The 12535-nt window shown below is 42.3% G+C and overlaps 1 protein-coding gene across 1 annotated transcript in view; it reads left to right on the top strand.

Annotated features, from left to right (window-relative positions):
• Positions 1 to 7040: 7040 nt before the first annotated feature.
• cacna1g (calcium channel, voltage-dependent, T type, alpha 1G subunit) overlaps positions 7041 to 12535 on the top strand; it is a 174597-nt gene continuing 169102 nt past the window's right edge. The window contains exons 1-2 of the mRNA XM_046354907.1: positions 7041 to 7198; positions 9768 to 10062. Coding sequence (XP_046210863.1) covers positions 7041 to 7198; positions 9768 to 10062 — 453 coding nt within the window. The remainder of the gene's footprint in view (positions 7199 to 9767; positions 10063 to 12535) is intronic.

Genomic DNA, 12535 nt, shown 5'->3' on the forward strand with positions numbered 1-12535 from the left:
TCTTTGACAACTTTTGGGGCCTTCCTCTGACACCGCCTAGTATGTAGGTCCTGGATGGCAGGAAGCTTGGTCCCAGTGATGTACGTGGCCGCACGCACTACCCTCTGTAGTGCCTTACGGTCAGATGCCGATCAGTTGCCATACCAGGAGGTGATGCACCCGGTCAGGATGCTCTCAATGGTGCAGCTGTAGAACTTTTTTAAATATTTATTTCAATATTTATTTAACTAGGCAAGTCAGAACAGTGGGCTAACTGCCTTGTTCAGGGGCAGATTGACAGATTTTTACCTTGTTGGCTCGGGAATTTGATTTAGCAACCTTATGGTTACTGGGGGGGGTCTGTGAATCATCTGTTGGGGCGGTATCCAAATTGGAGTGGGTCTAGAATATCCGGGAGGATGCTGTTGATGTAAGCCATGACCAGCCTTTCAAATCACTTCATGGATACCGACGTGAGTGCTACAGGCGGTAGTCATTTAGGCAGGTTACCTTCGCTTCCTTGGGCACAGGGACTATGGCGGTCTTCTTGAAGCTTGTAGGTATTACAGACTCATTCAGGGAGAGGTTGAAATTGTCAGTGAAGACATCTGCCAGTTGGTCCACGCATGCATTGAGTACACATCCTGCTAATTCTTCTGGCGGAGGACAGAGGAGCCTCTTAAAGAAGAAGTTACAGGTCTGTGAGAGCCAGAAATCTTGCTTGTTTGTAGGTTACCAAATACTTATTTTCCACCATAATTTGCAAATAAATTCATAAAAAATCCTACATTGTGATTTTCTGGATTTTTTTTGTCTCATTTTGTCTGTCATAGTTGAAGTGTACCTATGATGAAAATTACAGGCCTCTCTCATATTTTTAAGTGGGAGAACTTGCACAATTGGTGGCTGACTAAATACTTTTTTTTGCCCCACTGTAAGAGACGGTAGCAGCAACATCCTGTACAAAATAAGCAAAATAATGACTAACAAATAACGTGAAAAAACGAACAAAATAGCACAGTTGGTTAGGAGCCCGTAAAACAGCAGCCATCCCCTCCCATTATTATCTCAGTGCAACTGACTAGGTATCCCTATGATTATATTAGAGCATGTACTGCCAATATAGCATTTCATGTAACAATCTCATAAAATATTTACAAAGCAACACACTAGTTGTACCTTAGGGAGATTCAGTTACTGTATGCTAATTCATGCTAACTCTGCTGTACACCCATCTTAGCCCTTTTGTTTCCTCCCTAATCAAAACAACATAATGAATACAACACAATCCAGAACTTTGGGTTTAGACCCTTTGTCAAGGGCTATTGCCTACGGATTAGGCTACAGAGGGACGCAGGTGTGTTCCAACTCCCTCTTTTGAAACTCCATCAGTAGAGTTAGGTAGACACACAGTGCTGCCAGTTCTAGGGCTGGCCTCAGCCGAGAGGACAGGAGAGATTTGATGTGCCTGTAAGCAGATGGGCTCCCATCACAGTCAGTTTCCTGGCAGCCATGTTGACATTAAATGGCCGCCCAGCGCGTAACTGGAAAGCACACAAAGACCCGAGGAGGAGAGAGACGGTTATTATACAAGACGAAATGTCAATCAGATCGGATTATGTTTAGGTTGTGGAGAAAGGGAGAGTGTGTGGTTGTGAGGGAGTGGGGAGAGGTGTTCGTTTGTGTGTGTGAGAGAGAAAAGGAAAGGGAAAAAGACATACCTCAGAAGGAATTAATGAATATGTAGGATATATGCCCAGTCACTTGAGATCCAAGGCGATATTCAACGTTCGTCCAGGTCCACTGGACTTTGGGAAATGCCTTACAAACTGGACACTAGGGGCAACGGTGAGCGCTATTACCATCAAGTAGGCTTGCTTGGGTGCAGTGGCTGGGGATGGCAGATGGGTGTAAGGCGTGAGCTCCAGCTCCAATTTGGAAATTAATGCCTAAACTTAACCGTCAAATTGTTTCAGTTGTAAACCTATCCCGGAGTTCTGGTTCCGAGGGTCACATGTTCAGTCCCAGTGCTAGGCAGTATTTCATTTTTTTGACCCTTATCCCAAACCTTAACCCTTACCTTAACCATTCGGAATGAATGCCTAAACTTAACCGTTGAAAATGTGATGTTTATCTCCCCTGGACAAACGTTGAATACTGAAGTCAAACCGTGAGATGCTGTTGAAATGCCATCTTGTTCCATTATTCACAATTTCCAGCTTGTCCAGCTTTTTAAAATTTGCTTTCATGCATCAATTTAATAACCTGGGGATCCCCTATGATCCAAGTTGGCTCAACAATAAGCTGATGTATGTCATTAGCATAACAACACATCAGAGAAACGCATTTGGCCACAGTAGCCATTTATTCCCGAAGGTTAGGGCACAGTTTCCTATAAAGCCCTTCATTTTCACGTAAAAGGAAGCAAAGTTACACTATTGGGACTAAGCCCATGACTTGCATTGGAGTGAGCCTCTATGTTTAATGCGACTATAAGACAGTAATCCTAAACTCTGTGACAGGCAGAGCTAAGCATCATTCTCCCATAGCTCAGCGCACTGCAGTGTGGAGTCGACTCATTAATGTGTATGTGTGCGCTGCATTGCTTTGCATTGCTGTTTTACTCATTAATGACCAGAGAGAGATAGAGAAATTGAACGAAAGACAGAGAGAGATGGAGATAGAGAGGGAGAAAGAGAAAGTGCTGTAACATGCAGAAAGTGTCCCTCGTCAGGGAGTGTTGAACAAACTGAATCCTGCTGAATGCTGTTTCCTGGAGAGTTCATGGTGATTATCTGAAGGGGATAATGTAGAGCACGCACTAACAAAATACACAACATACATACTGGATTTTTTTTTTTGACCTTAGTATAAGTACAGACTAGAATAATGTATACATAATGCACCCAATAAGTGCATACGTTTATTAGGCTCCCAAGTGGCGCAGCGGTCTAACGCACTACATCTCATTGCTAGAGGTGTCACTACAAACCCTGGTTTGATTCCAGGCTGTATCACAACTGGCCGTGATTGAGAGTCCCAAAGGGCAGCTCACAATTTACTCAGCATCGTCCAGGTTAGGGTTTGGCTGGGGTAGGACATTGTTGCTCCCGAGTGGCGCAGCAGTCTAAGGCACTGCATCTCAGTGCAAGAGGAGTCACTACAGTCCTTGGTTCAAATCCACATCTGGTTGTGATTGGGAGTCCCGTAGGACGGTGCACAATTGGCCCAGTGTTGTCTCGGTTTGGCTGGGGTAGGCCGTCATTGTAAATAATAATTTGTTCTTAACTGATTTGCCTAGTTAAATAAAAAATGTGCCCTGTCAACGGTTAAAACATTTAATCTGTTGTGATCTGTCGAGTTAATCTGCTGTGATTAATCACTAATTCAGCATTTGCTAATATTGAGCTCTAATATACGATTTTTTTTATACAAAAAGCACTACAAGAATATTGATGTCTTGACTTTGTCCAAAGTAACGGTAAGAGAATCTGGTGAATTGATAAAGCACACTATCTTTAACCGTTGGCCTACAAACACCCCCATCAAAATGAGTCTGTTTAAGATATAGAGATCTGTTTTTTTTCAGTAGCTGCGTCTCAATCCACCGCAAAGTTTCCTGATCTTTCTTATATCTTAAAATTCCAAATCAAATAGACAATCCTAGGTTTGACCGTCTTAAAACATATTCATATGTCCACTTAGAACCCCCCCTCCCCCCCTTGGCTTAGATATGACTTAGACTAGAGGGTTAACCTCAATGTCAACTTGATGGGACATCCCATTGTTGTTTTAGCTGTATACACTGATTAACTCTGACAGCCCTAAACATTATTCATGTGCTGTTTAGTAGTTTATGTGTTGACATATTCTGCATTAATGTGTTAATTCCAAAGAGTAAAAATGTCATGCATTGTTGATGTCATTGGATGATTTCCCGCAAAAACCTGAGGTGTGCTGATCTAAAAATAGGATTGGGACCTTTGAGTGTTGCCTTTCCTTTTCCATTTGATCTATAGTGTGAGTCTGCATTTCTTTACTCTGTAGAATATCTCCCTGTGGTATATAATAATATTGTATAACTTGTAGCTTAACATCTCAGCTACCTGGGTTGTTCCACGAAAAGTGTTTTTTTGCATCCCATTAATATTTTAAGTAGAAATTGTGCACCAATATTGCATTTCAAAAGCCTATTATATTAAAAGAAATGCTCTTTATTATAGCAACAAGTTCTCACTGTAATGCGGTCTGTGTGTAGCTGGTGTAGAGGAGTCAGGCGTAGGACAGCAGATATGAGTAAGTAAACATACTTTACTCAACATGTACAAAAAAGAGAGCCCACATAAACCGACCATACTACATACAAACAATTACTCACAAACAAGCATGGGGCAACAGAGGGTTAAATAATGAACAAGTAATTGGGGAATTGAAACCAGGTGTGTAAGACAAAGACAAAACAAATGGAAAATGAAAAGTGGATCGGCGATGGCTAGAAGCCAGTGACGTCGACCGCCAAACTCCGCTTGCCGAACGCCGCCCGAACAAGGAGAGGGACCGACTCCGGCGGAAGTCGTGACACTCACAGTGTCACTGCAGAATTAAGACGTTTTCCAAATTTCTCCAAATATCAAATTTGGATGTTGTTCCAAATGTCACATTTTGAAGTGTTTTTTTGACACCCTGGGTTGATCAAATTTTGAAGTTGCTCCATACGTCAAATTTAGAAGGTTAAGTGTTAAGCTTTTGGATAGGGTTCAAATCTTAAGTTTAGGCACTCATTCCGAATGGTTAAGGTAAGAGTTAAGGTTTGGGATAGGGTAATAAAAAACATAATAATAATAACAATTGTGTCCATCACTGAGTTTGAAAGCGCAACCTTGTGGAATATAACACGCAACCAGAGTTATGTTATACTGCTCTACAGTGGATGGTTAGCAGTCTTATGGTTTGTTCGTAACCAAGTGGAAATGTTTCATATTTGGGAAAAATTCCCGAGAACGGCCCTCCAACTGTTAATTGCTAGTTAAATCAGCCATGAATCCCCCTGTGATGGGGGAATGGACGCTTGTTGTTTGCAATGTTAAAACATTTCAACAATTTCACAGGGTTGACGTGTTGTGCTAGACCCACTCAGTTTTTCACCACAAAAACACCAGACAATGGCAAACAAATGATAGAACCAGCTTTTACACTATAATTTGACTATTAGATGTTCAATGTTTCTTTTGAAATAAATATTTGAAAAGGAATCGTTAAACCATATTAAAATGAGACTTCAAGTGACGTCACAGGGTTGACTTCAAAATGAGGGACAGACTTGAATGAATCACTAATCCCATGAAATCAATAATAACCCTCAGAAATAACTTTGTCAAAGTAACACAATGACTAGGGCTTTACAATGACAGTGACAACGTGGAGTTAGAATCTTCCTCGAAATCACAGAGAGCGCACAGATGTCAAAATGCTGATTTGTTGACTTTATTTGGCACTTAATAAGCACTTACTATAGTATTTCTTACATGTATTTAACCTCTTGAACATGTGCTCTTTATGACAGAATGTTAAAATGAGGTCAAATCAAATGGTTTTTAAATATTATTTTTTTACCAAGTTATACTTCTCAAACTGCACCGAATTGGTGGAACGACCCAACTCCTCTCTTAGGCTTGGATTTGTGTCTTGTGTATTTGTTCCCCGTCAGGCAGCGTAGCTGTAAAAAGCTGATGACTGTGAGACTAGATAGAGAGACACAATACAGCTGGATGTGAACCCAAACTGTCGACACGCCTGTTATCTACCCAGACATGCTTCTCATTGTGGCTCACTTCTCTTCTCTCTCCTCCGATGATACCATCCCTCGCTTCTTATCTCTACTGAGCGCTCTTCATTCTGCCTATTTTGCTCCCTACCCATTTTCTTTTCAAATGTGCACATTTCTCTTTCTCTCTCTCCCCTCCTTCTCTTTTGCTCTCTGATTCTCTATCGCATATCTCTCCCACTCTCCATCCTCTCTCTTTCTCCTTCTCCCACTTTCTGTCTCTTTCTCACTCTTCTTCCTCCCTCGCTCTGTCTCTTTCTTTCCAAAATCGACTAATTTCTCACTGGTTCTCCCCGTGGTGGTGGTAGTCATTGAGCAGACAGGGATTAACCCGGCTCCTCCAATTACCCGGAGAAATCCTGATCGGAAAATTACTGACGCCCGAGTCACCTGTTTCTGCTGCGAGCTTAACTACAGAGGATCTTTAAGGGCGGGAGGGAGGTAGAAGGGGAAGAGGGGGGAAGAGGGGGGAGAGAGAGATCATTACAACACTGTATACAGACAAATGTCTTCATCTTTTGGAACTTTTGTGAGTGTAATGTTTACTGTTCATTTCACTTTTGTTTATTATTTATTTCACTTGCTTTGGCAATGTAAACATATGTTTCCCATGCCGAGAGAGAGAGAGAGAGAGAGAGAGAGAGAGAGAGAGAGAGAGAGAGAGAGAGAGAGAGAGAGAGAGAGAGAGAGAGAGAGAGATAGATAGATAGATAGATAGATAGATAGATAGATAGATAGATAGATAGATAGATAGATAGATAGATAGATAGATAGATAGATAGATAGATAGATAGATAGATAGATAGATAGATAGAGTGTGTATATAACTGATTTAACCACTGTCTGGTTAGTAGGGAGGGAGGAGGAAGTCACACAGCGATAGGCCCCAGGGACTGTGTGGGCAGGAGCGTGAGGAGGAGGCTGAAGAGATTGTGGTAAAGCTGAGGCGCTTTACTGCAGTTACAGGAGCTGCTGAAGTTCCTAACTTGTCCTCCTCAGGCATGCACAGTGTACTCTGACACACAGAGACAGGAATGGTATACTGCGTTGTCACTATTACAATATACCATCTGGGCTCGTCGTGTACTGTAGTTGAACCATTCTATTTTCCTCCACTTATATATAAAGATGTGTGTGTGTGAATGTGTATGATACCAGACACGTGTTGATTTCTGTATACGTATGTGTCTGACAAGGTATTAAAAACAATGTGTGTGTTTGTTTGTGTGTGTTAGGTATGCGTATCCTGGTGACCCTGCTACTGGACACCCTGCCCATGCTGGGGAATGTCCTGCTGCTCTGTTTCTTTGTCTTCTTCATCTTCGGCATTGTGGGCGTGCAGCTGTGGGCGGGGCTACTGAGAAACCGCTGCTTCCTGCCTGAGAACTTCTCACTGTGAGTAGAACTGTGTATGTGCGCGCGCGTGTGTGTGTGTGGTGGTGGTGGTGGTGGGGGGGATAGGGCTGAGGAGGGTGCGGGTGAGGAGGTTTTGGGTGAGAAGTGGTGAGAAGTGGTGAGGGGGGGTTACGGTTAAGAAGAGGGTAGAAATGAATGGGTTTGGTTTGATGGTAATGAGGTCAGAGGCAAACGAGGTGAGTTTATTTTCTGTAGCAAATGAGCCTCTGTTACTTAATCTGTGTGCGGGCTGTTGATGCGGATTGCTTGGTTTCCAGAACGTGGGATGTTGATACACTGTAAAACCAGATCAGTTCTAGCTGCGCACACATTTTGAGGAAACCGATGACCTCACCAAAATTCCGTTACGAAACATATAATAGCTGAAGTGAACAACCTTCATATGAGTAATAAAAATGCAGTTTTTTGGAGTAAGGTAATGCTTAAATGTAACTCCCCCACTAAGCCACGCATCCAATCATTTACCAGTGTGCCTTTGCTCTTCGATTGAATTGTACAGTTACCACCCATGACATAAGACCTTATACATAGACCTGAAACTCAACATTTACAGGCCACATCAGGCCTGCAAGTCTGGCTGCAAAATTCCACAAACTGTAATCTTCCAACCAGGAGTTCTGAAAACCTGGGAAATTAGCCAGAATCTTGCAACCGTAAATGTAAATCACATTACGCTAGTTTGCAAAGTGATGTCTAATTCCTGTTGGAATCTAGCCAGCGTTAGAATATCCAACAGTTGAAATTTTGTATTCAGCCGCAAACCTGCAGTCATAATGACTGCCAAGATTAAGCACAGTGGGAGGAGATGACCTAAGACATTTAAAGTGGAACAAGCATTTCAGTAACAGGTGCAAACAATTCTATGATTGGATTTGTTTACAAAACTGTCATTTATCTTTGTGTAGCATCTACGTGTTAATCAATCAATCATTCAATGTACATGCAGAAACTCAGACATTAAAAACAATTCCAAACTATCAACCTGCAGTAGAGAATGCTGGGGAAAAAAGTTCCTTTGTTATCATATATTTGACAAAATATAGAGGGTGTGACTTCTCATTTAGTTTTGAGTAAGTACCACAAAAATATTTGAGGTAATAATGACTTTTCATTGATTTTGAGTACAACTTCCTAGAAGTATTTGAGTAAAAAAAAATGTCTTGGGGTTTACAGTGTAGGGAAAGGTTGACCTTGAAAAAAAGTACCGTCAGACATACTGGCCACCACCGCCATTTCCTGAGCAGCGTCATCCCTCCTGTATTAATCAACGAGTAGCCATGATTATATAGAGGTGATAAATGGGAAGGAGAGGATAACTAGTGAGATTAGAGTGAGACCATTACTGCCCATAGACTTAGACAGCAGCGGGCTCTATAAGTAATACATGGTATATGACATTTCCACCATGGTAGTTATGATTTATGACATTTTCTCATAAAGGACCTAAATGTCAATCTACATTATGGGTTCGTGAAGACTTTTCATTCTATTCCATTTGGACGAAACATTTCAGGTTCTCTTGAAATGTCACGCAATGTTACATTCCCGTCATTTTGTATGTCATAATAGCAGATAAAGCCATTTGAACAGACTGCAACAGCAAGAAACTTCAATGGAAAGACATCTTTAATCATAACTTTAATTACCACAGTTTTGCCATTGCATTAGCCACGTGACTGCGCACTATTAAATTCCATGATGGATACAAGGATTAAATCCCCTCCAACACAGATTGACTCGCCAGCCGAAGCTGTTGCATAACTCCATCCTAAAGTGTGAAATAGCTTAAATAGCTTAAATAAATATATATGTGTTAGCATATAAATATATAACTGGGACTGCCATAGCAGTACTAGAGGGAGGATTTGGCCCAGTAAGTAATTGAAGCTACTTGTGTGGCTAATGCATCAAAACAAACACACACACACACACACCGATCCAGCGTGTCACATCGCCTCTAGGCAGTCTGTGTTGACAGACGCACCAATTATCTATCCTCTGACGGAGATGTGCGCCATTAGAGCTAAGCCGTGGTTAACACAGACACCCAGACGAGGGACATACTGTACACGTGCACGCCCGAGTGGCTCAGCGGTCTAAGGTGCTGCATCTCAGTGCGAGAGGCATCACTACAGACCCTGGTTCGTTTCCAGGCTGTATCACAACCGGCCGTGATTGGGAGTCCCATAGGGCGGAGCACAATTGGCCCAGCGTCATCCGGGTTAGGGTTTGGCCGGAGTTGGCCGTAATTATAAATAAAAATGAGTTCTTAACTGACTTGCCTAGTTAAATCAAGGTAAAAAAATATATATATATTATGTAAATACACAGATTGCGTAGGGAACAATGATGAAAACCCTAGATGGGAGAACTCCACCAACTGCTACACTAACCTTGCTATTATCCCCTCTCTCCTCTCTTCCCTCTAGTCCTCTACCTGTGGTGCTGGGGAGCTACTACCATGCAGAGAACCGTGACCAAACCCCTTCATATTCTCCATGCCTACCTACTAGAACCCTAACTGTAAATCTCTCTCCTCTCTCGCCAGTCCTCTGTCCGTCGAGCTCGGCAACTATTACCACACGGAGAACGATGACGAGAACCCCTTCATCTGCTCCATGCCCAGGGAGAACGGCATGCGCCTGTGTTCCTCTGTGCCCACCCTGTATGAGGAGGGAGGTCTCCAGTGTCAGATGGACATGAAGTCCTACAACAGCACAGACAACACCACCTGTATCAACTGGAACCAGTACTACAGTAACTGCTCGGCGGGACACGTCAACCCCTTCAAAGGGGCCATCAACTTTGATAACATCTGCTACGCCTGGATCGCCATCTTTCAGGTGAGGGAATGGCGTGGGCGTGCCTGTGTGCATCAGTGGAGGCTGCTGACGGGAGGACGGCTCACAATGATGGCTGGAACAGAGCGAATGGATATATTTGAATACCATTCCACTCATTCCGCTTACCACAAGACCATCCTCCCCAATTAAGGTGCCACCAACCTTCTGTGGTATACATATGGATTGTGCGTACGCATATATGTAATTGTATGGACAGCAACACAGATACATGTACAGTTGAAGTCGGAAGTTTACATACACTTAGGTTGGAGTCATTAAAACTAGTTTTTCAACCACTCCACACATTTCTTGATAACAAACTATAGTTTTGGCAAGTCGGTTAGGACATCTACTTTGTGCATGACACAAGATTATTTCACTTATAATTCATTGTATCACAATTCCAGTGGGTCAGAAGTTTACATACACTAAGTTGACTGTGCCTTTAAACAGCTTGGGAAATTTCAGAAAATGATGTCATGGCTGCTTATTTTTGAGTCAATTGGAGGTGTACCTGTGGATGTATTTCAAGGAACTACCTTCAATCTCAGTGCCTCTTTGCCTGACATCATGGGAATATCAAAATAAATCAGTCAAGACCTCAGAAAATGTTTTGTTGACCTCCACAAGTCTGTTTCATCCCTGGAGCAATTTCCAAACGCCTGAAGGTACCACGTTCATCTGTACAAACAATAGTACATAAGTATAAACACCATAGGACCATGCAGCCGTCATACCGCTCAGGAAGGAGACGCGTTCTGTCTCCTAGAGATGAATGTACTTTGGTGCGAAAAGTGCAAATCAATCCCAGAACAACAGCAAATGACCTTTGTGAAGATGCTGGATAAGCGTGTGCGAGCAAAGAGGCCTACAAACCTGACTCAGTTACACCAGCTCTGTCAGGAGGAATGGGCCAAAATTCACCCAACTTTCTGTGGGAAGCTTGTGGAAGGCTACCCAAAATGTTTGACCCAAGTTAAACAATTTAAATGCAATGCTACCAAATACTAATTGAGTGTATGTGAACTTCTGACCCACTGGGAATATGATGAAAGAAATACAAGCTGAAATAAATCCTTCTCTCTACTATTATTCTGACATTTCACATTCTTAAAAAACAGTGGTGATCCTAACTGACCAAAGACAGGGCATTTTTACTAGGATTAGATGTCAGGAATTGTGAAGAACTGAGTTTAAATTTATTTGGCTAAGGTGTATCCAACTTCCGACTTCAACTGTATGTACATGAAGCCACATGCACACTTACACTCCGCAAAGCACAGTCAATACTGTTTACCAATAAAAACCAAGGCATTTAATGTTCCAGGATGGCTGTATTTCAGAAGTGTCTCAGGAAGATGGTGTCACTGTCTCATCTGTCTGATGCTAATTTAGTGATCAGCTGCATACTCAGAGCCTGCGAGTTTAAAGTGTTGTGGTACTTTAAATTGTTGGCACCGGGGTTAGAGACAGCTGATCTTTTGGAAATTGGTTTTACGCTACACTGTACAGTATCTTGTTAAAAAAGAACTTTTAAAGCAGGATCGTCAGTGTTTGTTTTTTAATCTCTTTCTTTGTTTTGAAGTACACCAAACAGTTGACTGACCACTTGACTGGTCACTCCTTAAGACTTTGACGTAGCTGTTGAGCTGTATCCTTCCCAGGGTTAGGTTGCATTAGGGTGTATGAGACACAGAGACCGAGAGCATAATTGGTTGTACTGCTGCTGCATCTAAGGAATAGGGATGAATAGATTAAGAGGGTCGCTATGGCGATGGAAGTGGAGTGAAGCGCGCTAAATATAATTTCTGTCATTCGGTCTCTCGTCAGCCTATTCATCGCAGGGACTTCGCTCGAGTTTTAATTTGTCCCCGTGTTGTAGTTGTGTCCTTACAGACTTCACAGACATACTCCTGAATCAGAAAGATTGAGGATTTCCACTATTAGCATGAGAACCGCCGGGCCTCGACGGACCGCCCTTTGAGCCAATGAGCAGTCATTCTGACTGCAACATTCCAACAGTGTGATTAATACGTCTCATACACTGTATGCTATCGCAAAGATAATCATTGGTTGTGTTCATACAGCAATGAAAAATATTCAGGGATTCAATCAATTGTATTCACGGAGTGACTGTTACAACTGTGAAACAGGAAGCATTTGTTTTGTAACACAGTAGCAGCTTCTTTTTATAGCGCAAAACATGTAGATATATCCCAACCGCCAAGATGCACGGTCAAATGATAAAGAGTGGAACTGAGCAAAAAGCATTATAATGAATATGAGCGTTGATGTGACAGCGGTCAAAAATAGTCAATTATCTTCAGCGCGTGCTTGTGTGTGTCTTCATGCAATGGCATCCGTTGGATTTCATTCAACAGTTGACATAAAACCTCGTAAAGTTCACCGGCTTGACACACTTTGACATACCTTTGTTTGGTTGTAGTGTGTAATAGTCTCCCTGTCCCGACTT

Source organism: Oncorhynchus gorbuscha, linkage group LG07 (assembly GCF_021184085.1).
Source record: "Oncorhynchus gorbuscha isolate QuinsamMale2020 ecotype Even-year linkage group LG07, OgorEven_v1.0, whole genome shotgun sequence".
Classification (NCBI taxonomy): Eukaryota; Metazoa; Chordata; class Actinopteri; order Salmoniformes; family Salmonidae; genus Oncorhynchus; species Oncorhynchus gorbuscha.